At 40.4% G+C, this 26659-nt stretch overlaps 2 protein-coding genes and 3 non-coding genes across 5 annotated transcripts in view; 2 read left to right on the top strand and 3 right to left on the bottom strand.

The window, feature by feature from the left end:
- LOC120445161 (protein jim lovell) overlaps nt 1-6764 on the top strand; it is a 36443-nt gene extending 29679 nt beyond the window's left edge. The window contains exons 5-6 of the mRNA XM_039625336.2: nt 2389-2520; nt 4869-6764. Of these exons, the coding sequence (XP_039481270.1) occupies nt 2389-2520; nt 4869-5695 (959 nt within the window). The 3' untranslated portion in view covers nt 5696-6764. The remainder of the gene's footprint in view (nt 1-2388; nt 2521-4868) is intronic.
- A 2051-nt stretch (nt 6765-8815) lies between these two features.
- On the top strand, nt 8816-25465 carry LOC120445162 (protein goliath). Its single transcript, XM_039625337.2, has 8 exons — nt 8816-9373; nt 20287-20923; nt 20986-21118; nt 22320-22437; nt 22495-22646; nt 22705-22801; nt 24498-24854; nt 24919-25465. The coding sequence occupies exons 2-8, from the start codon at nt 20362-20364 to the stop codon at nt 25348-25350; spliced, it is 1851 nt and encodes a 616-aa protein (XP_039481271.1). The 5' UTR covers nt 8816-9373; nt 20287-20361; the 3' UTR covers nt 25351-25465.
- Nucleotides 21184-21255, bottom strand: Trnaa-cgc. Its single transcript has one exon. It is a non-coding gene; the product is annotated as a tRNA-Ala (tRNA).
- Nucleotides 21466-21537, bottom strand: Trnaa-cgc. Its single transcript has one exon. It is a non-coding gene; the product is annotated as a tRNA-Ala (tRNA).
- Trnaa-cgc lies at nt 21906-21977 on the bottom strand. Its single transcript has one exon. It is a non-coding gene; the product is annotated as a tRNA-Ala (tRNA).
- Nucleotides 25466-26659: the final 1194 nt, after the last annotated feature.

Raw genomic sequence — 26659 nt, 5'->3', positions numbered from 1 at the left:
TTAGCGCGACATCAAAGTGTCGTCAAGTGACGAGTATCCTTGGAGAAGTGCTCTTGCATTGCCACTCAAGACTGTTCCAAAAGCCCCTAAGCACATTACGGCTCCTCAGGCTCCTTTTGCCGCTAATATGACCTGTTAAGAACTCCATAGTGAGCATGACACTGTTGAAATGGTGCAGTGCTTTAAGCGTTTCTGAAAGAAGCATACCTATCACACCGCTGGTGCATTTTTTTTTGTAATTAAGTCATAAAAAGTTTCCGCTGTTGACAGCTCGTAAGAAATATGGAAAGGCAATCGTATAAGCTCCTAATAATTTGACAGTTTGGCGGCTCCCAGTCCGTTTTCTACTGACAACAACGTCTGGGGAGCTAAGAAAGGGGAAATGGGAATGCCTTTGCGGTTAAGTCCCAGGAGGAACTGCAGCCGAAGTCAATTCAATTGCGTTTTATATGATTTTTACATTCATGTCACTCGGAGTCAGGCGAAGCAAACACAAGTTGAGGTGCAAAGGTTAAAAATAAGGGCGGGTTGGGTTGGCTTCCGCCGTTGCGTGCAGAAAGCGCAAGAAATTTATGTTGTGTTTCTCCAACATGTGATTTTCGGAGCGGGTTGAGTTTAAACTGTCAGCAAACGTTTAGCCAAATGACTTTTAAGTTGCTTGGCTGCCGAGCAGAGGACAGCACTTCTCCACATCGGAATATTCGCTGTCTGCTTTATGCCCTTTCTGGTAATGTGTTGTGTTTAAAGTATGCCAAAGCGCGCACAACTTAAACCTTTTGGCAAACAACTTTGGCAGCGTCGCCGGCATAAATAAAAATACGTGGCGACGTCTCGTGGTTGGGCTTTCCTTACCTTGGTCTAGTCCTTCCACACGACTTTTGCATACATATAAGTCGCGCGATATTCATATTAATAATATCCGTTTGGGGAGGCCCATGCCAAGCCGGGCCAGAACCCAAGGACCAGGACCTTCACCTGGGAAGAAAGGGGGCGACTGAATGCAGGCGAGACGCGAGCACACAGGATATAAAATAAATTAAGGCACAAAAATATGAAAAATTGTACGAAAACGCCAAGTGGAAGTCAGGCAGGAAGCGCAATACCTTTTAATGCGACAAAAATTTCAGCCAACATATCAGAAAAACGAATAAGAAAACGAGTACGGGTGAGTACAGCGCACCAAAGGCGCGTCGTATTCGAGCAAATCGCTAACTACTGCATAAACAGGCTGCAGGCAATGAGAAAACCGGCGAAGGATACGCTAAGCCACAGAACTCCAGTGTCTTCCTACCAGAGAAGTAGTCGCCTACATAACACCCTGTAGTATGAACAAGTTTAATTTGAGCTGCTATAACTTAAATCTTAAAACAAGAAAATCCCATCGAATTGAGTGCCAAACTTTTAAAGGATATTAAATTAATTTTTTATTTATAATTTGGTATCTTTTTATGGTACTGTTGCTATTTGTTTTGTGTATGTTTCCAAGTATCCAGCATGGCCAAAATTTATTTACGAGTATATATATTAACATTCCATATATCTCGTCCGCCAGACAGTCGTGCAAGAGATTTACCACCGTTTGCCTTTCGTATGAAGAATGTGATTTATTTTTTTAAGCTTGAACATATTTGGCGTGAAAATCATTGAACTAATAGCTTGTGACATGTGGGATGGGCTGTGAAGTCTATCTGCTTGAGATCATTCTGGATTTCAAAAGGAAATCCACTAATTTTGCACGCCGTCAAAAAAGTTTGAGTAAAAAACCCATATTACGTATACGCCGCGTGTTGTAATGTCTACTTCAGAAAACGGAGTCAGACAATGCGCGCTCGTTATTTTGTCATTATGCTGCAGATACAACACATCCCCAGAAACAGAAACGGATACGTCCCCTTATTCATATGCTTAAGCATTGTTTTCGCCCCCTTCCGTCTGTATGTTGGCTCGTCTGTTATGTGGCGCTTGTTTGCATCTTGAAATCCGCGGCGCGACTTATAAAATCAGTCAGCACAATGTCAATATTATGCGTTACCTCCCAGCTAGGTGAAGAGTCTTTGCGGAATCATTCCTTAGTTATTCTCATCCTTCTTCTTGGCTCATCAGCTTACCAATTGTTTCACTCATGTGGAGAAGTGCACTCCAAGCGTAAAATATTAATAGAATAACGATGTGCCATTGTCTACTATCAGTAGGTACCGTTTGTCGGAGTGTGTTTGCGTCCATTGTCTTGCCGGCTAATCAGCTTCAGTGAGCTGGAAAATGTGTCGCTTATGCTTAAATTACCCAATGCAGTGACTGTTGTATAAGAGTGCAGTTTGCTATATATAAAGTTATTATTTTGGTTACAGTGAAAAAATCAATATTAACTGATAATGTTTTTGCCCGCAGTGTTTGGCCTCGACTCCCCACTCGGACTCTTTCCACCCGGAATCGATCCTGGCAAGCTGTATAACCCGCTAATGGAAATGAGCGATCCAAGGGACATGCCTGGCGGGCCGCCTCCGTTTCTAAAAAAGAAAAGTAAGTACACGTATCCCATAAAATGACTGAACAGAACAAACTTTCGCCAAGCCGAGCAAACAACTAATTAACCCGAAAGACAGCGCGAACCCCTTCAAACTTCAACGGCCAACACCTCCCTACCGATCGGAAAGTTTGAAATCATTTCGGCATGATTGGCGTCGATCACGTTGAGGCAGTCGAGCTTGTAGGCCGATCTGTTCCGTGTCTGGCTGCAATACTTCACACCTGACTGATTGATCATGCCCAGTCTTCTACCTTTGTACCTCTTGCATTTGATCTGCTGCACTTTTGATCACGTAGTTGCGCTGTAGGTACAAAGAAAACACTTCGGTTAGGTATCGATTGAGGGTAATTGAAGAGCAAATAGAAAGGGTCATAAGCAGTCTTGTGAACGGCAAAGCTAAAGCTTAGTTTGGATTATATTTTCTAAATGTTGCTACGAACACAAATAACTTTGGATTTTGTTTTGAACACTTGCGCACTTCCTTTCGAAAAGTTACGCCTTATAGGACTGCTACAAGTGCACACCAAGCCACATTCTATGCCTCCCATGCCTCGGACCGTTCCAGATGCGATCACTGATCACTCGTGCGATCATGTGAGGCGGCAAATTTGTTTCTGCGGTTTTCCTGTGCGCCGATGCAGTCGTTGAATCGTTCGAGAAATGGTTTGTTTGTTTCTTTTTTTTTTCTTTTCTTTAATGGGGCAATATGTGCACCTATGCAAAACGTAAAACGCAAGCGTCGCTTTTTCTGATTGACAAATGGGAAAGGCGAGGAAGTAAATTCAATGTAGAGCCCCATGTTTCTGTCGCTTTTTACTAAGCTCACCTGCAAATGGTGCTACGAAACCTCAAACGATGAAATACGTTTTGTTTTCGTTCGCTATAAATGTATTTGTGAGTCAGGAAATCAATAAATTTTTTTTATTTTTTTCAATGTATTTCTCAAATCAATTATGGCCAAGCTGCCAACTGATTGACAAATAAGACGTGAAGGAATAGATAAAGTTAGGCATGTAGAAAAATTTTTTAAGCTACATATATGCTTTTTGCTTTGACAGTGAATGTGACAGCTAACCGCTGGTGCTTTCTTTTCAGGCCCAAAAAGAAAAGTAAAATAACTATAAATCATAAAGACGCCAAAATGTAATTGCTTAATTTTCTGCTCTTCAAGAACCTATTAATTGAGCCCATCAAGTGAAGGAATAACAATGGCAGAGTCGTGATCATATGTTAGGCACGTCAGGTTGAAGAACATCCAGAGCAGATTTGTTAAGTGTTATCTAATCTGAATCTTGAGGCGTGCTGAATGACGTCGATTTACAAACTCAATTTCAACAATGTAAGCCGGCAAATAAAACGCAAATTTGGCGTATAGCACGATATTCTTTATTGCAAGTCTGCAAAACCTGTTTCTCGACTGATACTAATCGGGAGCCGCGCAGCTATACACTCACAACTTCGATGCGATCCACTCGTGGTCTTTGGCCCGCAATCGTGTGGGTGTGATTTAATGATTTGTTCACATTCATTTGTTCATTCGTCGATTGTTTTGAGCCAGTCTGTGAAACGTGATTTCCGATTTGTACCAAATTTAAATTTCGCTTATGTGAGATCCCGGCTAACTAACATTTTTGTCTAGTGGAACTTCATTAGGACGGCTTCATAAACTTGCTAGTTGCAGTTCGCTTTTCAGTATTTTCGATTTCACCGGAATCAAAGGGTCATACCTTGCTTGAGGCCCATCGGCTGCAGACGAGCCAGGCAAATATTTATCCTCTGGATGGTAAATGTATATGATCAAGCCGAAGCCACCAGTGAATTGGGGTATTGAATGAATTACATATTTACTTGCCCACATGTTCGTCCCAAAAAGAAAGAAACCTGTGCATTTGTTGGACTTTTTGCCCGTGCGAGACGATATCTATGGATCTAAATTGAGTTTTAGCGGCGCATGTGACGCCACAGTCTCTGCTTACTTTTAATTTGCATACAGAAAGGAGCCGACCAAAGCCGGCAGGTCAGAATGGGAACCTCCACAGCGTTCTTATTTCTTTGGATGTGCCGAATGATAGCTCGCCTCAAGAATAGGTGCCACACAGACATGTATCAAGGTGTGTACGGGCTCAACGCAAGCTGCATCGCTCTGTAGACCCCAGACAATGGGTAACTTTTCAGAAAACTTGTCTAGGCAGTATATGAGGGCAGAGATTGAAACATTAGCAGATATAAGCCAAGCGATAGGTTGGGCTTGTGGCGCCCGTGTGGTGCCTTTTCTTATCCCCGTCCTATGACGCAAGGCTGTGAAAAGCATTTACTTTATCCAAATGATCCTTCTTTGCAGTGCCACGACCAAAGGGACAGCACTCAGCCCCTCGCGGCGGTCCTCCGCGCTCGTGGACTAACACAGAACTGACGGAGGCACTTCAGCATGTTTGGAACAAAAAGATGACCACGTCGCAGGCTTCGCGGATTTTCGGAATCCCCTACAATTCACTACTTATGTACGTCCGGGGAAAGTACGGAAAGAGCTTAAAGCTGGAGCAGCTGCGTAAGGACTGCATCAGTGGACCACCGATAGAAATGCTGCAAATGGGCATCGGCGGAGGCAGCGGTGGTTCCACTAAGAATGAGAAGAGCAAGGAGCGCAAGGAGAAGGACAAGGACAAGAACTCCATGAGCAACAACGGTTCGGGTGGTTCTGCCAATGCCCAAGGCGGAGGGCCGACCTCCGGCAACGGGTCAATGCAGCATCCCGGTGAACTGGGACCTATGGGACAGTTAGACCTGGATCTGGGACTTCCCCTGGGTCCTCCGGGAGGACCCCGTAGTAACAGTTCAGAGCCCGATCTACTGAGTGCCCCAAATGCCCTGTTCAATCCCTTCAACCCACAGGGTTTCTACCCGGATTTTTCGGGCGGCTTTCCCGGCCTCCCTCTGAGCATGTTAAACCTTTTGCCACCGGCAGAGCGCCACCATGCAGCTGCCGCCATGCACCATCTTGGCGTGAGCATGGATGAGGACTGCAAGTCTGTGGGATCGAAGCAGTCCTCCTCCGTGGACGAAGACTACCCAGGTCCTGGAATGCCGCTCTCGCTGGAGCACCGGCGGGAGATAAGCGCGACGGGCCCACCACTTACGCCATCTAACGGCGGGGCCGGGCAGGATTGAAACTTGTGGCGGGATTGGGCAGCCGGGGCTGCCAACGCCAATCCAATGTACTTCCCTGCTTTTGAGCTGGACCAGGAAAAAATCCCGACCCCGCCGTCCCTGCCTTCGCGACCCGCCCTTTACCAAATGGCCTGCCGTGAGCTCAGCTTTAAGCCAGACCGGTTCATGGCAAGAAGAAAGCTGAAACGCTTCCGGGCCAAGCGCCAACTCCAAGCGCAGATTGACACTCCAACAGCAGCCGTTCCTGCGCCTTGTCCAGTCAGCAACGCGCTGCCCCCGCTAAGGACTTGAAAGTGAACCCGAATGCAATACGTTACTATTAGTTGATGATTTCTTTTAGTTAAGTAGCCCCAAAGGAATATATTTAAAGAGGATTACAAGTTTTTTTCTTTAAGCAAAAAAATTGTGTATAATTTGCTGGTGCTTTTAGTTCCTATTCCCAATCATTTATTTATATTTTGCAAATAATTTTAATTAAGTAATCAAATATGACAAAGCTTACAAAGCATTTGAGGCAATACGTGAAACAACATTTTTAACACCCTGTATTTATATATAATTTTAGTGTGGAAAGGATTATAATCAAAATGAAAGAAAACTGTAGAAGATGAACAAGTGTATATATGAGACGATCCAAGCTAACAAAAAACATTATCTCTGCCAGCTTGGAAGCAAATTGAGGGCAACCCCAATACAATTAGAAGTATCGACGGATACATAGCCGATGACTGTACCAAATTTTTGATGTTATTTAACAAAACAAATTGGAAAAATTTGTAGTATTATTAAGTGTTCTTGTAGGCAATTCATATTTGTATAGAAAAGGATTCTACCAATATTCCTCATTCATAGTTGTGCACATTCCCCTTACCAAACATGCAAGTTCGTAGTTATTCGTAGAAACCGCTTTGTAAATCTCAGCCAACCTAATGGAATCCTGCAGATTAATCCGTTTTGTAATCTCATTTGTATAGAAAGCAACAACCAACCTATAAAGAGGCATAATAGAGACACGTTCCCGCATAGTGTTAATACTTTTTAAGCTCAAAATATTTTAATATTAAATATTTCAACAGAAACGTATGTAAGTAAAATAATATTAAAACATATACATTACAATAAATAGTACAAGTTATTAAACAAAATGTTTTTATCTTAGGACTGTTTTAAATGGAACACTACCACAATATTTTGAATTAGCCAAAAAAGTGGTTTTTATTTGTAATACGCTTATATATAAAGTGGTACAGGGCGAGTTCCAGTTTCGCTTACATTGGGGGGTCTTTCCGATAGATCTGGAAATTGTGAGAAATCATTTTTGTTCGATTTATGCATTTATAATTTCCAATTGGTCCGAGAGCCTTCTGTTTGATACAATATAACCCATTTGACATTACAGAATACTTTCTGTGATTCCGTGATTCTGCGATTTTCATATATAAAGAAAAAACTATTGACAGTGTGTTATGTAATTTACATGATTTATTTTACATGTGTGTAAAATACATATCATTCACCACTAGGTGGTGCAATGTGTTGTGCTCTTATTGAACGCAAACAAAAGATGGAGCTCTAAAATTTATCTTGCGTCAATAGGTAATGCATTTAAAATTAATCAATAAATACCGCTTACTATAGTTAGCCGGCGCGCCCAAATGGGCTGAATTAAGCTGCCAAAGATACGGAACACTCAGCATTGGCTGCCTAACGTGTATGCTTAATATATTTTTGTGTGACCTAGATTTAATTTGAAAATGGTATTTATTCAGAATTCCTAACTAGCCCGTATTAGCCTAAGTTGTAAGGTGCTGAAATATATTTTTCTTTCACCCGCTGAGTCAGATTGCTCGGTGCAAACTTTATCTTTATCGCGCTGATTCTTCGGCTAATGCATCACCAATCGCGGCATTGCTGCTGCCTCTCTATACTTTCGTTCGTTGAACTGGCGAGGCAGTCAAAACAGATTATTCACTTTTGAACCCTGTCGCTAAAGCGAATGCTTATTAATAGTATATACCTTAAGAAGCCTCTCGGGCGCAGCTTTAGTATGTTTTATTAAGTCTAAATCACATATTTATTTTATGTAAGTGTCGCAAGGCAGTGTTTCGAAATGGCTTGACAGTCTGTGCACATTTTAAAGATACCAAAAGCCTTATCGGCAATGAGTACGATTATCAACACGTGCAGAGAACGGTTTGTTTTGATTTCCACATGAAGTCACAGAAATTGAATTTCTGCCAAAAATTATGTTTTGTATAACTTTGCGGGCCCTAGGTAATTAGTGTGTCAATGATCATCCCAATAATTAGTTACTAACGGCCTTTGTCGTCGAGATGGTCACATTGACGAATCAGGCAAGGGGCCATGTGACAAGCCGCTCATCGCCACAACACAAGACCGGGCCGTCGAGCTCTAAAAATAGCATGCTAAGCCTCAGTGAAGGTGTTCCAAAGGGAAAAGCAGTAAAGTACCTGGTGATTTTAAAAATCCTGGGTATGTTGAAGGTATCAAAATTCTCGGGTGCATCTAATATTTAAAGGAACTGCTCTAAAAGTCTTACAAGTCTATATAAATATTTCAGAAAGGATGTAAAGTGTAAACTTTTCCGTCACCTTTATATACAGGACTTTATATACAGCGTAGATAAATAAAAGCCTAATAGCATATAATAAATTGTAGTTGATTTTTAGAAAGATATATTCAAATATTTGCTTTGAAGTCGGTGTGAATTACGATGTATCAAATAATGAGTAATGATTGACCAAACAAAATAGTGATTTTTTCAGATCGTACCATTTATATTGTTATTATTTTTATTTAGCTTCTTTTTTCTTTTTCCTCTCTGCTGATAGCAGAGCCACGAACCATAACAAGTTTGTATTTGAGAATTCGTTTCAGCTTCGAACTCGAATAAAATTTTAGTTTCAATTTCGATGATTCGAAATTCTCTTTTCTCTTTGTACATTTTAGAGAGCAGCAGCTAAACAGTTCCGTTTCCACTGTGTTCCGTCGAGGTGAAGGTGAAACGCCTGGGATCTCAGTTAGCTTGTCGAATCAAATTGGAATGGAATTGTCACTGTTTTTGTTTTAACAGCAGGCAGCGTTTCAATTTTTTCACAGCGCTGAATCAGTCTTTTTCCGTGCTTGCATCGAATCGGATATCCGACTGCTATATTGGCGCTCCAGGTGGCGCGTATCTGCGGATCTGTACTAATTGCATTTTTAACTCGTTAGTCAGTTGTTTAGTGAATAAATAATTGTGCCGGAACTAGCTCAGCTGCAGCCTGACAAGTGATATCTAAAGAAAACTGCGCTTCAGCCAGTGTCTTGGAGCTACAGGGGCAGTCTATTAAAAGAATACACATGAATACATATACTTCAATCGCGTTCGCGTAACAAAAACAAAATAGATAAAGTAGCTTCAACAAAAATTATTACGAAAATGCGCCAAGAAAATTAAAAAGTGCAGATATATTTCAGCCGTGCTATAGAGAAGAAGGTATCTGCTGTTTATTTATGTTATTCGTGTGTGAGGGGGTAGAAACAGCTGTTGAGGCAACAAAAGCGACAACCAGTTCGGATACTTCGAGTGTTGAATACTTTTCGTCAGCAGAGGCAAGACACAACAATACTGAGCTCTTCTATAAAAAGTGTTTCGCTTCCACAATTTATATTCAGGTGAGTTTATTTACATATTTAAACAGAATAGCTCAATTTTCGGCTATGACGGAAAAAGTTGTTTTTCTCTGTAAGGGTATACTGCTTGAAAAGAGTTGTGCAACACACGTTCAAAATTTTCGCAAAGGTCAATGCCTGCCAACTTGAACTAATGCTAAATAAAACATGTATTTATGTTAAAATGATCACAGAGGAACTGATAATTTATGCAACAGGTTACCTATCATAAGATTTCCTATATCCTTAAGTTTAATTTCGATTGGACTGCAGTTTAAACTTTTCTTTTCGTGAAATCGCAGGTCTGGTTTTCAAACCTTTGTCCACACCTAATACGCAATTTAATGAATCAGATGCTGCATTTTTATACAGCATGGATACTGAGTGAATCTGCCAACGGAAACAAAGAACCTGGGAAAAATCAATAGAACGAACGCCCAGCGGTCTCAGAGCATGTTTTCCCTCTCCGCAGGAACCAACTCGAGCCACTCCTTTGCGTTCAGATGTTCAGATTGCTTCTAATTCAGAAACGCGATTGGATCCAAAAACCGATTGCCTCCTCTTAAAGGACGCTGACATGTTGACTGGTTTGGGACTGAATTATAGCGGTTGACTACTCCTTCGTACTGCTTATATTCTCGTCCTGCAGGAGTCATTGTCAGATGTTTCCAACCTTTAAATGCTACCGAAAACAAGTCTGCACGCTGGTTAGTGAGAAGAGCAGCGCATGCGCGTTCTTTTTCAATCCGCAGTTTCAACCAAAACTCAAGCTCCCATTTACCCGATAATTGTTGTTGTTACTCATATGGTTTTTTTTTTGTCTCCGGTCTATTGTTAATGTATTTCCAGCTACAAACTTTTTCGCTTGTATGTATATCCGGAGGGATGCCACTGGCAATAGAAACGCGAGTGGAAAAAGAGTTTCTCAATGCAAAGAACTACGATTGCAATAACTGCACAAGATTGTCAAAATGGCTGGGGCATGGACACTTTCGTTTGAAATGGCAATTTGGGTTACTGGTCTACAACAGCCTCTTTAATTGGGTCACTTCGAAATAATGCTATTGACCAACATCTGGAGTGGATGTTTTCATCATAGAGGAAACGAGACATACCCAAGGGTGGAATACTTTGTTGAGCAAGTGGCTTGCATAGCGAAAGTATATACGTACATAAAGCGAGATAAAGTAAAACGGCAGCGCTTCCGGCTTGCATGTCAGATACCACCTTATCAGTCGCCATCTCAGCAGCGTTGATATGGACCAATAGTAAAAACAATTGCGTTGTAATCATAGCAGTCGTTCTCCCAATTAGCCAACGCCAATACGGATTCATTTCACTGTCGTAGATATCATTGTTTGCATACAAAGTTCTTCTTCCACCAACACTTTTTTTACAAGTGTTTAGTTTGCAACGCGATGCACTCCCAATTATTTTAATATCTAAAGATTTTCTTTATTCACTAGACAAACATCTTTCACGCGACGTATACCTTCGAGTTTTAACGCCTGATTGTGAGTTGGCGACCGCTGATCCGCTTTTAACATTTCTTTCTCTTAACTCAATCCAGAAATGTTGGAAAATTGGCTTGCCATAAGTATGTCATCTGATTCATAGAAAATTCGAAAAATACAGTTCAATTATTGTAGCGCATAGACACACATTTGTTGGTGTTAATTATCCATGCATAATATTTCAAGTTGCAAATGAAAATTTCCTGGTGAGGTATCATTTTTGGACATTTCGGGGAAAGGCATTCAGGCACGCGCCAAACAGTGCAAAAATATATGTTTACTAAATATAAAACCGGCTGAGGACGGATGAGGCACTCGCTCTTTGGAACCAGTAGTAGCCGGTGGCGATTTTAACTGCTGCAGACAACAACATAGTCACGTTCTTGTTATTTATGATTGCGATAAATAAGTTAAGCTGTGACCGGTTCATTCTAGTTAAAATTTAACGAGCCCTAAGTGTTGATGGCATTAACTAATTGAGTTTTCCATTTTTCGTCCTTTGGTTGCGAATATACTTTTCCATAATCATTGATGTATGTACATACATAAATACATACCTATTTGGTTTTATGGCCACTGTTAAATCGCTTTTATGAATATACTAATATTGCTTCGGAATTATATCAGGCCGATTTATTCCAAGCCAATATTTATCATGGCTTGCACAACATATTTTAAGATGACGTTTAAATAATTTGAAAGCACAAATCAACAAAATCGCGAAGACTCGTGGAGATCTACAAGAAAGATATAATCCGGATAAGGAGCGAAAGTAAAGCATTGGAAAATGTAGCTCACTTAGACGTAATTAACTGGCCCACTACATACGTAAGTATTTATGCAAATATCAGGTTGGGGATTTAACAATCTTTGCAGTTTTTAAGCTGTTTTTTAAGATTGAACTTAAATACTTTCTCTATCATTAGAGCCATGTGGCTTTTTGTAAGCGAGTTAGCGCTGCTCTAGCAGCACCTTGAGCATACACAAAAGTGTTAAAAATACTCTTCTGCTTATAAATATCTATGATAACTGCAGGAAAGTCAGATGGCTACTAGTTCAGATCCAGATGTACCAGATCTGTCAGGCTCTGGCCTGAAAACGGTCAATGTGAATGAATGTGGCAAGTGTATGAATGACCAGTTTTACGTCACCTTACTTATCAGACAAATTAGAAACGCGTGCTAGAAAACTCTTGGCAGCGGGGAATTAATTAAAAATCAAGTGCCGTTAGCTGGCGAGAGCCACTTCCTAACCGTGTGTCCAAAGACCTTTGTCTACCGAAGTCTGTCGTTGTTGGGGCCAGTGACTCGAACTGAAGTCAGTTATCCCCGCATTTACACAGCTGAGGCCAGTTTAGACTTGCTCAATTTACTGAAATCTAGCGTGTGTGACATAGAATAGTTTTTTTGTCTCTTTAAGTTCTTATTACTTTCACGCTTTCGGAGATTCAGAACAATAACAAATGCAAGTGTCCATTGATCATCAATTGGTTTCGCTGGTCAACATCGCTATGTATTTAAACTGCCTGCACTGAATACGTGAAAAACGCAAATTTGTCTTACGAAAATAATAGCATGTGTTGATCTTCAAAATCTTTAAATTATTAAAACGGACGGCTGTGCTGTGACAACTCGAACAGAAGTATGTTTAATCACATGGCAGACATGGCCGAGATATTATTTTCTGCTTCGTAATTAGCCAAATTTTTGAACAGTTTAAATTTGTATGTTTAATTTGATTGCACTTTAAATTAAATGACTTCATGGGTTTTAATTTTCCCATCACTACACCCAGTTCATAAAATCTCCCCATCGCTGACTCAAGCAACTCCGAGCATGACTCACTTACCCCAGTCCCCAGCATAGACTCCAGGAGGGCGTTATTTCGAAGCCCCCATTCCCAATCACGGCGCTGCAGGAGATGCATTTGCATGCAAAGACAAAGAACAATATTTTCTGGTGGGCCGCTGTCTTTGGCGCTGTCTGTGCCGGATCCTGACTTCCCAGGGCGACGTTAATTAGGGCGACAAATGCCTGGGCGGGACCGGTACTGCAGTCCCCGCCTTTGTATGCATGCCTTGGTAGTCCGTGACAACTGCGTCCTTAAGTGGTGAGCAAAGCATTTACCCTGACATTCCCTGACCCTAGTTCAGCACGTTGTTTTCCCCTGCAGAGTGCACCTACTGATTAATACATCGACACATTTTTGAAGAAAGTCCAGAAATCATCTGTGCTATTTTTATACCCGTTACTCGTAGAGTAAAAGGGTATACTAGATTCGTTGAAAAGTATGTAACAGGCAGAAGGAAGCGTTTCCGACCATATAAAGTATATATATTCTTGATCAGGATCAGTAGCCGAGTCGATCTGGCCATGTCCGTCTGTCCGTCCGTCTGTCTGTCCGTCTGTCCGTCTGTCCGTCTGTCCGTCTGTCCGTATGAACGTCGAGATCTCAGGAACTACAAAAGCTAGAAAGTTGAGATTAAGTATACAGACTCCAGGGACATAGACGCAGCGCAAGTTTGTCGATTCAGGTTGCCACGCCCACTCTAACGCCCACAAACCGCCCAAAACTGCCACGCCCACATTTTGGAAAAATGTTTTAATATTTTTTCATTTTTGTATTGGTCTTGTAAATTTCTATCGATTTGCAAAAAAACTTTTTGCCACGCCCACTCTAACGCCCACAAACCGCCCAAAGCTGTCACGCCCACACTTTTGAAAAATGTTTTGATATTTTTTCATTTTTGTATTGGTCTTGTAAATTTCTATCGATTTGCCAACAAACTTTTTGCCACGCCCACTCTAACGCCCACAAACCGCCCAAAGCTGCTACGCCCACACTTTTGAAAAATGTTTTGATATTTTTTCATTTTTGTATTGGTCTTGTAAACTTCTATCGATTTGCCAAAAAACTTTTGGCCACGCCCACTATAACGCCTACAAACCAGCAAAAACTGTGTTTAAGACTCTCCTTCTCCCTTCCACTAGCTGAGTAACGGGTATCAGATAGTCGGGGAACTCGACTATAGCGTTCTCTCTTGTTATATTTGATTTTTTTTATATTTTTATTGATTTCAATAAGCTGCCCACAATTAGCAGCGGCAGTCGAATGGCGAGGCAGAACCAGGAAGCTGAGTAGATCGATAGTTGGACCTACTCACCTTGCTTATTAATTGCGGGCAAGACTTCTATTTGCATCCGAGAATGGGCATAGCAAAGCTGAATAAAAATATTCTGCCTTGTCTGACATAATTGAATAAAATGTTTGAAACAAAAATAGCGAAGCCAAGCACAGAATGGCGCGAGCCTAGAGGAAAAGGAAAAAGGAATAACATTGCGAGGAGGAGACAGCGATAAGACGTGTGCGTGGAATTTGATATGGCTAAAAATGTCATCCAACAAAAACCAATTCTTCGCACTAATTGGATAAAACTGCGAATTGTTTGATGCTAGACGAGATGGCACAGTGAAGGGGCTTCAAACTGGCGATGAATAAATACCTCCCCGTACTAAACAAATCAATATTGTTTAGCAATCTCGGCACGCAAATCGCAAGCCACCAGCACGTTGCCATGGCCAAATTGGGTGGGGGTGGAGAGGGTTTGCTATGAAGGGAACCGCTCACTAATTACCAAGTGCTAAATACTAAATATTCTGACGCGTGTTCCTGTGTTCTTATGACGGTGATAAGGTGGATGGATACCCAGTAGATTGTGGTGGAAATCACGTGTTTGCAACAAGTGCTGAGATATTGTCAATAACTGCTGTGCGATGCCTCTCTCTCCATTCTAAATCCGGATTTGGTCTTCAAGACTTTTGCGATGTTTCGTGTCATGAACTTGCTGGACAGAAAACGGGTATCACCAACCTGATATTTGCGTTCATACTAAAAGTTAAGCCTTTTATAATGAAATGGGAAACGATTTAATATTTATTTTTGATCAGAGCGGCAAACAACCAAAGTTGGCCAAACAATTACGCTCAAACAGAGCCAGCAGAGAAATAGCGGAAATCACGTTTTTACACTGCTGACGTACGAGTGGCTAATGAATGGAATGAATGGATGGGCGCATGGAAAAAGCCGATCCAAGCCTGCTTCCGACCGCCGACAGCGAAGGGGTTCATGGGGTGTGGCGGGCGGTAGTGGCTGGCATGTAGTGGGTGGACAGCACGTGGAAGGTGTGCAAAGATTTATGACGCCGTTGCCGGCGCTGGCTTACACATGTTCCTTCCCTCTCTCTGACTGGCGCACTTAGGGATACGACAAACACTAGAAGAATAACAACTCGGCAGTGAATCGCAGCGACCCCGCTTCAAAAACGTGACTGGGGGAACACGGCACCAAGTACCTGGTGTTAATATTTTTATGACCGTGTCTTGTGGTCTACCTGCACTCTGACTCTCTGACTACCAGGGCTTCCAGCACTACCAGAAGCAATTTACTGGAAGTGAGTTTCCGAGAGACTTGATTTTTTCGGCAGTTATGTTCTTGATACGTCATGGCTGTTATTGGTTTTGTCTCCGAGTCAAAAAGTGCATTATAAATACTTACAAGGCTGTACCTCATTATGGTGCTCGTTTCGCCGAGTCCTTTTTGGCCGCAACTCAAGGATACAAAACGACTCAGGCGCTCATTCCCAAAGCATTTCTTTAATTAATCCAAGCTCATTTTCTTAGTGCCCTTGATCCAAATATCTGGCCCCAAAATGACCTTGCAGTTAAAACTCCTATGCTCATTTAGGATTGCTCCTTGTACAAAGCGGCCCTTAGCAAGGCAGAGACAATGTGAACCAAAGTGAACCTCTTACCTTTGAAACTGTATGAAAATTATGTGATTATTGAGCTCATGTGAATCTGCAAGTATTACATTCATACTTGTACTGTACGCAATGGATCAGTTAGGGACAAATCAGTGCATTGTTCATTATTCAGATTTTTGCAGTTTAATGTCGCCGAGAAAGCAGGGTTATATGCAAACAGATGTAAATACATACCAACTAGATACTCTCGTGTATTTGTATACGGGAAACAAACATGAAAATTAACCTAAGTTATTATTGTTCGCGAGGCACGTTTTTGCAAATCACGTTTTGCTATAAAAAGGTACAAAAAAAAAAATTAAATATTCGTATCGGCAGTTCCTATATTCGTTTATGGAAATAAACTAGTTTTAGTGTTTATATAAAAGTAGTTTGTCGAAAGGCAGGTTGAAATATGTTTTAGCAGTAGTCTTTAATAAGCTAATGAATCTAAATGTATTGGTTAAAGTCCGCTCAAGCCAAAACATTCTACCTAACAAACAAACCACCTGTGGATCATTTTAAATTGAGGTAGTAGACAATAATTGTCTTGCAATTACAAGTTCCATTTTGCCCTGGCAAACTGCCAAAGTTTATAAAAAATAATCAAACGGAAGTACAATAGCCGCATCGTGCACCACCAATTTTATTATTGTAAGAAAGCTCAGATATATTTTTAGCCTTCAATAATAAAGTTTTGTTCTATTACGCTTCATGTTTTATTAACTACTAAGCGTTTTGAGAGCACACAAACAAACTTGCTATTGTCCCTATGAACAAAATATTAAAAATAAAAAATCCCATTGTATATACATACATATACAGACTGGTTGTGGAATATACAATATCCTTATATTTTTGTATATTCCTTTATTTAAGATTCGCCAAGAAAGAAAACAACGACCAATGTTTATATTTGTACGTTTCTTGCCCCCAAAACGACAACTTGTAAACGCAAATATGATACAGTAGAATCCGGTTATAGCGACTTTCAAGGGACCGACGATTTTACGTCGTTATACCCGAAAGGCGCACAAACGGAAAGGTGAAAAAAATTATGATTGCCATGTTCGTACTATGTTTTAACATAAAACAAATTAATTTTTATTTTAGCAAACAGAAAATTTGTTTCCGATTTTTTGATAAAAAATAATCCGTTTTTTTTCTATAGCGCTGAAAACAGCAAATGTTTATTAGCAGCACAAAACAGTCTTAATTTTAGCTGTGCGGCCGTTTTTGGCCAAGTTATGGGAAAAACGCCGATTGAAAATATCCGATCTTTTACAACAACTTTTGTTGCGATTTTTTGATAAAAATAATACGTTTTTTTTCGATTGGAGTAAAAATAGTTGTCCAAAAGTGGAATGCCATAGCTCGTTGAATTCGTAACAAAATTCCCTATCGATCCATGTACATACATTGAAATGCTAATTTTTTGCTGTTTTTCGCAAATTTTGATGATGGTACATACCCCCAATCGAAAATGCAAAAATTGTCAAATTTTTTTTTTACGAAAACCGAAAAAGTAGGGATAGACATAGTTAGCTATGTTTATTAGCAGCACAAAACAGTCTTTATTTTAGCTGTGCGGCCATTTTTGGCCAAGTTATGGGAAAAACGCCGATTGAAAATATCCGATTTTTTACAACTTTTGTTTCGATTTTTTGATAAAAATAATACGTTTTTTTTCGATTGGAGTAAAAATAGTTGTCCAAAAGTGGAATGCCATAGCTCGTTGAATTCGTAACAAAATTCCCTATCGATCCATGTACATACATTGAAATGCTAATTTTTTGCTGTTTTTCGCAAATTTTGATGATGGTACATACCCCCAATCGAAAATGCAAAAATTGTCAAATTTTTTTTTTACGAAAACCGAAAAAGTAGGGATAGACATAGTTAGCTATGTTTATTAGCAGCACAAAACAGTCTTTATTTTAGCTGTGCGGCCATTTTTGGCCAAGTTATGGGAAAAACGCCGATTGAAAATATCCGATTTTTTACAACTTTTGTTTCGATTTTTTGATAAAAATAATACGTTTTTTTTCGATTGGAGTAAAAATAGTTGTCCAAAAGTGGAATGCCATAGCTCGTTGAATTCGTAACAAAATTCCCTATCGATCCATGTACATACATTGAAATGCTAATTTTTTGCTATTTTTTGCAATTTTTGATGATGGTACCATACCCCCAATCGAAAATGCAAAAATTGTCAAATTTTTTTTTTACGAAAACCGAAAAAGTAGGGATAGTCATAGTTAGCTATGTTTATTAGCAGCACAAAACAGTCTTAATTTTAGCTGTGCGGCCGTTTTTGGCCAAGTTATGGGAAAAACGCCGATTGAAAATATCCGATCTTTTACAACAACTTTTGTTGCGATTTTTTGATAAAAATAATACGTTTTTTTTCGATTGGAGTAAAAATAGTTGTCCAAAAGTGGAATGCCATAGCTCGTTGAATTCGTAACAAAATTCCCTATCGATCCATGTACATACATTGAAATGCTAATTTTTTGCTGTTTTTCGCAAATTTTGATGATGGTACATACCCCCAATCGAAAATGCAAAAATTGTCAAATTTTTTTTTTACGAAAACCGAAAAAGTAGGGATAGACATAGTTAGCTATGTTTATTAGCAGCACAAAACAGTCTTTATTTTAGCTGTGCGGCCATTTTTGGCCAAGTTATGGGAAAAACGCCGATTGAAAATATCCGATTTTTTACAACTTTTGTTTCGATTTTTTGATAAAAATAATACGTTTTTTTTCGATTGGAGTAAAAATAGTTGTCCAAAAGTGGAATGCCATAGCTCGTTGAATTCGTAACAAAATTCCCTATCGATCCATGTACATACATTGAAATGCTAATTTTTTGCTGTTTTTCGCAAATTTTGATGATGGTACATACCCCCAATCGAAAATGCAAAAATTGTCAAATTTTTTTTTTACGAAAACCGAAAAAGTAGGGATAGACATAGTTAGCTATGTTTATTAGCAGCACAAAACAGTCTTTATTTTAGCTGTGCGGCCATTTTTGGCCAAGTTATGGGAAAAACGCCGATTGAAAATATCCGATTTTTTACAACTTTTGTTTCGATTTTTTGATAAAAATAATACGTTTTTTTTCGATTGGAGTAAAAATAGTTGTCCAAAAGTGGAATGCCATAGCTCGTTGAATTCGTAACAAAATTCCCTATCGATCCATGTACATACATTGAAATGCTAATTTTTTGCTATTTTTTGCAATTTTTGATGATGGTACCATACCCCCAATCGAAAATGCAAAAATTGTCAAATTTTTTTTTACGAAAACCGAAAAAGTAGGGATAGTCATAGTTAGCTATGTTTATTAGCAGCACAAAACAGTCTTTATTTTAGCTGTGCGGCCATTTTTGGCCAAGTTATGGGAAAAACGCCGATTGAAAATATCCGATTTTTTACAACAACTTTTGTTGCGATTTTTTGATAAAAATGATACGTTTTTTTTCGATTGGAGTAAAAATAGTTGTCCAAAAGTGGAATGCCATAGCTCGTTGAATTCGTAACAAAATTCCCTATCGATTCATGTAGTTACATACACTGAAATGCTAATTTTTTGCTATTTTTCGCAAATTTTGATGATGGTACATACCCCCAATCGAAAATGCAAAAATTGTCCAATTTTTTTTTTTACGAAAACCGAAAAAGTAGGGATAGACATAGTTAGCTATGTTTATTAGCAGCACAAAACAGTCTTTATTTTAGCTGTGCGGCCATTTTTGGCCAAGTTATGGGAAAAACGCCGATTGAAAATATCCGATTTTTTACAACTTTTGTTGCGATTTTTTGATAAAAAGTAATACGTTTTTTTTCGATTGGAGTAAAAATAGTTGTCCAAAAGTGGAATGCCATAGCTCGTTGAATTCGTAACAAAATTCCCTATCGATCCATGTACATACATTGAAATGCTAATTTTTTGCTATTTTTTGCAATTTCTGATGATGGTACATACCCCCAATCGAAAATGCAAAAATTGTCAAATTTTTTTTTTACGAAAACCGAAAAAGTAGGGATAGTCATAGTTAGCTATGTTTATTAGCAGCACAAAACAGTCTTTATTTTAGCTGTGCGGCCATTTTTGGCCAAGTTATGGGAAAAACGCCGATTGAAAATATCCGATTTTTTACAACAACTTTTGTTGCGATTTTTTGATAAAAATAATACGTTTTTTTCGATTGGAGTAAAAATAGTTGTCCAAAAGTGGAATGCCATATGTTTTGTTTTGCTGGCTATCTAAACGAACGACACTTTTTTGATGATCCTAAAACCTTTCAAGCCAATTTTAAATTAAAAATTAAAAAATATGGTCCCAGTCAAAAAGGGAATTTTTTTCTGAGCTTAACAAGTTATAACTTTGAACACTTGGACCACTATTTGATTTTATTTGACAATAAACGGTTTTTTTTGCAGAACATAAGTCAAATAGACTTGACTTAAATTAGACAAATAACTGAAATGACTGTGCATACCTCATAATGCGCGTAGCTGTAAAAGTATTAAAAAAGAACCTCATAAATATATAATAAAAATTTGGTCTAACTCAATTCGTCTTTCTCGTTTTAGTTTCCGTACCACAACGCTAAGAGGCAAATGCGACATTCTGATTAAAATAGAAAACAGCTGATACAGTCCTGCGTCATGTATTTACGGAAAACGCTCCTACTCGCATGCCTTGTTTTGCTGTTCGGAGGACTCCCGCCTTTCACTTCCCCTGCAACGACCACTACCTTAGTGGCGGCCATGTCCATCGCAAATCAGGACTTGGAGCGTTACTTTAGACCAGGCAACGGCACGCACAGCTTCTCCGGCATGGAAGATCGTATTGCTGTGGACGTATATAACTACGCCTTCCTTAACTGGTCGTATGTTGAGCATGGCAACATGCTGTGCAACATGGAATTCGCCCAGGAACAGGCTAGATACGGGGAGGGCAAGGTGTTGAACGTAACGGGACGTTTGGTCCACATCAGCGCCACGGACAACTTTAGTGACGATTACGCGTGCACACCATACATACGTGGAACCCTGGGAGCACCCACACCAGATAAGGGGGAGACCTGGATCGCTTTGGTTCGACGGGGACGCTGCACCTTTGAGGAAAAAGTTAAGCATGTCTACCAGCAAAATGCTGCTGGTGTTATTATCTACAACGACAAGCAAGTAATGCAGCTGGAGAAGATGCAGATCAAGGGCAAAACAAGTGAGCTTCAGCCGTAGTATTCAATCTATCAGCCTGCTCATCAAATTACACTTTTTTCCCAGGAAACATAGCCGCAGTGATAACTTATCAAAACATTGGCCAAGACCTGGCTATGACTCTTGATAAGGGCTATAACGTAACTATTTCGATCATCGAAGGACGTCGAGGTGTTCGCACCGTAAGCAGCTTAAATAGGTAAGCTCCATCCTATTAACTTCAAAGCAAAAAAGAATTCAAAACAAAGTTACTCCTGCTTATCTTGGAGACGCCGGGGTTTGAACCCGGGACTTCTCACATGCGAAGCGAGCGCTCTACCACTGAGCTACGTCCCCATAGAAGCACATAAATATCAGTCTAATCCTTCAAACAGGTTACTAATATAATTTTGATTTAAATGTCACAATTATTCAATACTTTTAAACGCTCGGTAATTTCGGTAGCCGAAATTGCAAAATATTGCTTACAGAGATCGGGTTTATCCAACTAACTTGTAAAACCAAGTTCCAAAAAAAATATAAAGTAGAGATTGACATATCTGCTGCTGGAGACGCCGGGGTTTGAACCCGGGACTTCTCACATGCGAAGCGAGCGCTCTACCACTGAGCTACGTCCCCTTGCGGCTTTGTTCTGACCTATTGTCAACTGAAATCAGAACCACTTTCACTACTGCGCTAAAACTGCTTAATATAACGTCGGTAAAGCAGTACTTTCAAATTCCTTGTCAAATCCTCAAAACTGTTCTAAAATGTAACATAATGTGACTGTCAAACTGTAGTGTAACGTTACGTTTAACACTATTGATATTCGGTTTCTTATTTTATGTGATCTCTGTAGGTCAAAGTAGAATACTTCATGAATAAATCCAAATAATATACCAAATAAAAACACGGTTCGGTCTGAGTCATGAATAATTTGTTAAAATGATCTATATCTAAATTTGGTATTCGGGAAAAAAATAGCACGTTGACCTTTAAACAACAGATGGAGACGCCGGGGTTTGAACCCGGGACTTCTCACATGCGAAGCGAGCGCTCTACCACTGAGCTACGTCCCCTTGTTCATCTCTGTTGTCTAATGCACCACTAGTGACAGTCCAAGAAAAAACTGCTTTACCACAATAACGTCGGTAAAGCAGGTATTTTATTGTCATAGATGAAATACTCTTTTGACAATTATTGGTAGCAATATGTTAGTCAGAAAAGTAATATAATATTTGATCCCTCAAAAGCTTGAGAACTAGTTATTCGACAAGCGAGTCTGTGAATCCTAGTCCATGTTTCGGAAATTTGTAAAGATTTATGTTTTATTACTCAGTCTGAGTTTGGGTATATTCTCGTCAACTTAAACTTAGTGAACTTAAGCTAAATACTTGACTTTTTTTCCGTTTATATTTCAGAACATCAGTGCTGTTTGTGTCGATTTCATTTATTGTTTTGATGATTATATCTCTGGTATGGCTCATCTTCTACTATATCCAGAGGTTCCGTTACATGCAGGCAAAGGACCAACAATCGGTAAGCCCTCTCTTGATAAACAAATACATAAATTAATCCACCCTTTGGCCGATGTAGCGCAATCTTTGCTCTGTTACCAAGAAGGCTATCATGAAGATTCCAACGAAAACCGGAAAAATCAGCGATGAGAAGGACTTGGATAGCGACTGCTGTGCTATATGCATCGAGGCCTATAAGCCCACGGACACCATACGGATACTGCCGTGCAAGTAAGAATCCAGTTCTTCAAGCTTCCAACAGAAATACCATTTGACTTCTTAATTTAAGGCACGAGTTCCATAAAAACTGCATAGATCCGTGGCTCATAGAGCATCGAACCTGTCCCATGTGCAAGCTCGACGTCCTGAAGTTCTATGGATACGTGGTGGGTGACCAAATCTATCAAACCCCCAGCCCGCAGCATACAGCGCAAATCGCCTCCATAGAGGAGGTGCCCGTCATAATGGTGGCCGTACCGCAGGGGCCGCAGCCCCTGCAGCAGCTCCAGGCCAGCAACATGAGTAGTTTCGCTCCTAGTCACTATCTCCCGCGTAGTCGTAGTCCTAGCAGTAGTGTCCAGCAGCAGCTACCGCCACTTGCGTATCAACCCCACCCGCAGCAGGCGGCAGCGGAGCGCGGCAGACGCAACTCCGCTCCCGCCACAGTGCCGCACGCAATCACTGCCAGTCATCAGGTGACCGACGTCTAAAATATCGCCAACTACCCACGAATAAGGCTTAGGTACAAAGTTCAGCTTACTCTGTACATAAAAACGCGTGTATTCAATAGTCAGCTATAGTTAGCTATAGCCAGCTATACCACCAGACCAATTTTCATATTCCTTTAGTGAGGTCCTTGCATCGGAATTTGTATAGTAAAATTGACGCAAACCCGCCCATGGAGTCCAGGGTTCTTTTCAGCCCTAATCGAATTTTGTATTATTTTAACATGTAAGACTCTGTACGTAGTCAATATGAATTTCGGTACAGATTAGGTTCATAGATTTTGCAAATGTGTAGCCTATATTTTGTAATGCCCGCCAATGGACGTAGTGTAACAGATCATGCCATTGACTGGTTTTAACATGATTACTAAGATTAACGTACACCTCGGTTTACTTAATTAAAAGTGCTGATACCGATTAAGGTAATGAAAAAGCTTATGGATATATTCACTCATGTGTAAATAAACTCATTTAAGAGCAGTGTACTTAAAAAAGCTGATACGAAGACTTCCATTTTAGTTATTTACAAAAACCCCACGCACATTTACATGTATTTAAGCAACAATAGAAAATACCGCTAGAAGTTCAACTTGAAAACGGAATCATGAATACACTTAAATCGCGTACGGTTTAAGCATATGTTTAAGTTCTATGTAAGACTTACAATTGTCGATAAAAGTAGGCAATGAAAATGACTTGCGAGTATGTACTACAATAACTATGCCTACTTCAAATTCAATACCAATACAATTATAAACAATGACTATATCTGATAGCTGTAGGAAAAGTAATGGTAAATGCAATAAATGAGCGACTGTGTTGCTAGTCACATATAAAAGGCTACACAAATCGCACTCAGCGCACATTATGAACTAATGACTACTGTAATATAAAAGGTGCCAAAGTATTTGCTTTTAGTTATTCAAATTAAATAAAGAATGAAACAACTTTATTTACTTTGCGTTTGTTTGCATTTATTTTTTTAAGTTTTTATGCTTAAAAATAAATTATTAATAATTGTTTTATGACCTTTTTTAGATGTGCTATTATAACTTTTGAGTTTTAGAAGGATTCCCCGAGTAGTTTCGGTTATAGATTCATGTTTCATGAATTTGTTATTTGCTTTACCACCAACTTTGAAACAAGACCATGCTGATCGGCAAAGGTATCCGAAAGGTATTCATACATTATCTGTGCTAGACACCTTCAACATATTATGGACTCAAACATTTTAAGGAACAACCCCAATAAACATATTGAATTTTGAGAATTTACCTAATGAACCGCTTTTTGAATATAGAACCGCTCCTCAGATTTCTCAGAGCCAAACCAAAACTAGATGGTTTTTGTCTTACAGTTTTTAGGCAGCGAGGAAAGTATTCTGGAATATCAGCCTGATCCCCCGCAGGGTCTGGCAGTTGTGGAGGCACGGGACGAGTCTGCGGAGCCTGTGGCTGGATCAGCGCAAACCAGGCCTAGTGCTTTGGCGGACCTTATTCGAAGCCGCGACTTTGTAGTAGACTTTCCGCGAGTATTTGTCCTCGACAGCGGTAGTGTTGTGGGAGCCCGCGAAACGCTGTTCCCGACTCGGTTACCCGAACGATCTCAGAGCTCCCTATCGCTCAGACAAGCCCGTGATTGGATGAGCCTGATGAGCAATAAACTCGAGGAGCAGCAGGGACTGCGCCGCATGCGCAAGGATGAAATGCAGCAGGTAATCAACTGAAAAATGATTTAATTACCCCCGAGGTTTGTACTCAAGTACTATTTCCTTAAAGCAACTTCTTAGTGCGCGGGAGTCGGCACGCCACCGGCGATCGCGATCAGCGGATGGGCGCTACTCAACTGGATGCTTTGGGGGTCGCCAACGCCAGCCTCCTGTGCCGGCATCTAGCCAAGGTCAGCCGCAGCTCCATAGCGAAGTCGCCCAGCTGCAGCGCTCCAACTCCTCGCAGGCTTTGCAGCAGTTGACAGACGCCGCCCACGCCCAATCGCGGCAGCGGCAGCGTGAAAGCTTTGACTTCGCCAGGACTCGGCGACGATTCATGAGGCGCGAGAGCGATGAAATATCCTTGCGCTCACTTCCTAGGCGAGGAGGAGCCCCTGCGTCCCGTCGGCAGTTGCATCGGGAGAGAGAGTCAGAGGACAGCGGACACACTGACCAAATTACCATTCAGGTAAATGGGGAAGGTGTGGACCTTAACGAGTGATGAAACTGCAAACGCTTAATTGATGAACAAATTGTATTAAATGTAATGTATCTATTTTAGTAACTTTTAACAAATTATTAGAATTATGTTTATTTGACGGTGCATATATGGACTGTCATACCTCGTTGCACTTCTAATAAAATAGCAAATTAAAAAGGATGCAAGCTTTGTTCTTTTCGATTGTAATCCATTTTGGAAAAGTTGAAAAACTTCCGGGATATCATCGTTAGTTTCACTTATCGGCTGCACATTTTACACTACAGTTGCCAGTTACTACAAAGCATGGGAAAATAATATTTGGCACATTTTCGCATCAAAAAATAAATCGTCACTAAATTCATTTATATATTTAAAATAAAGCAGGTTCCCTGAAGTTCTTTTAATCATCGATTGGCGAACTCTGCGCAAATTCCATTGAGAATTTGCGCGTTTGCCTTAGGTGTAGTTTAGAAATGCAGAAAATGGTCTGATCCCTGCCAACTGATATGTTGTTTAAGTTCGGGTGACCAGGGCAGACAGCCAGGCAGCAAACTGGGAATGGATCCAAATTTTGATCCCACCGAAGGCGAGGAGCAAAAGCAAGAGAAATAGAGTACAAGTTATGAGGAAGCCGATCGGTTGAAGTTGCCGCGGCCAGAGACAGCTAATAAGAATTCATCATGTGCCGCACCAGTAAGCAGCAGGGGCAGCATTCTGCCAAGGGAGGCAGGGCCAGGCGTTGGCTGCACGCGCCGTAATTGCAACGCAACAGGAGGGCCGCTAAAGCCTGCACCAGGAGCAGATGCAGGGCGACCCAGGCTTAGAGCCACTCGATGTTTATAAACCCAAAGTCTGTAATCACGTTTGGGCTTGCATCAGTGGCTTGCCTGGCTTTCCTGCCCAACTGTTGCAGCTTTATCACCTGACGGGGCTTCGCTTCTCGGACTTCGCTCATCTCCATAGTCATACTCGCCTGGTTTTAAGATCGCGATCGATGACAGCACGTACGGGCCTCGCTCACTCTTCCGAGATTGGAGGCACGGCCGCGTTGTGTTTTTTCTGAGCTTTGGGCAAGAGGGGCGTGTTCGTGGTGGGCGTTACTAAGCATTCATGATAAAATTATTATATTGTTGTAGGGCGGCCGAATAACAGAGAGGGTAAGAGAAAAAGTATAACGGGCAGCGAGTTTTTTCCCAGTAAGTATTTACGCTGCGTATCCATACATTAAGAAACACGAAAAAACGCAACATTTAAATATTTAGTTAAAGAAAAAGAACTCTGGTCGATAGTGAAAAATGCTGCCGATTATTAGTCTTGTTGCATGAATTTA

The sequence above is a fragment of the Drosophila santomea genome, chromosome 2R (genome assembly GCF_016746245.2).
Source record: "Drosophila santomea strain STO CAGO 1482 chromosome 2R, Prin_Dsan_1.1, whole genome shotgun sequence".
NCBI classification, from domain to species: Eukaryota; Metazoa; Arthropoda; class Insecta; order Diptera; family Drosophilidae; genus Drosophila; species Drosophila santomea.
This window is presented reverse-complemented; position numbering and strand designations above follow the sequence as displayed.

Coding starts and splice junctions, on each gene's coding strand:
- LOC120445162 (XM_039625337.2), top strand. CDS start 20,362: ATGTATTTACGGAAAACGCTCCTACTCGCATGCCTTGTTTTGCTGTTC. Junction 21,119..22,319: donor ACCGTAAGCAGCTTAAATAG/GTAAGCTCCATC, acceptor TTTATATTTCAG/AACATCAGTGCTGTTTGTGT. Junction 22,438..22,494: donor AGGCAAAGGACCAACAATCG/GTAAGCCCTCTC, acceptor TGGCCGATGTAG/CGCAATCTTTGCTCTGTTAC.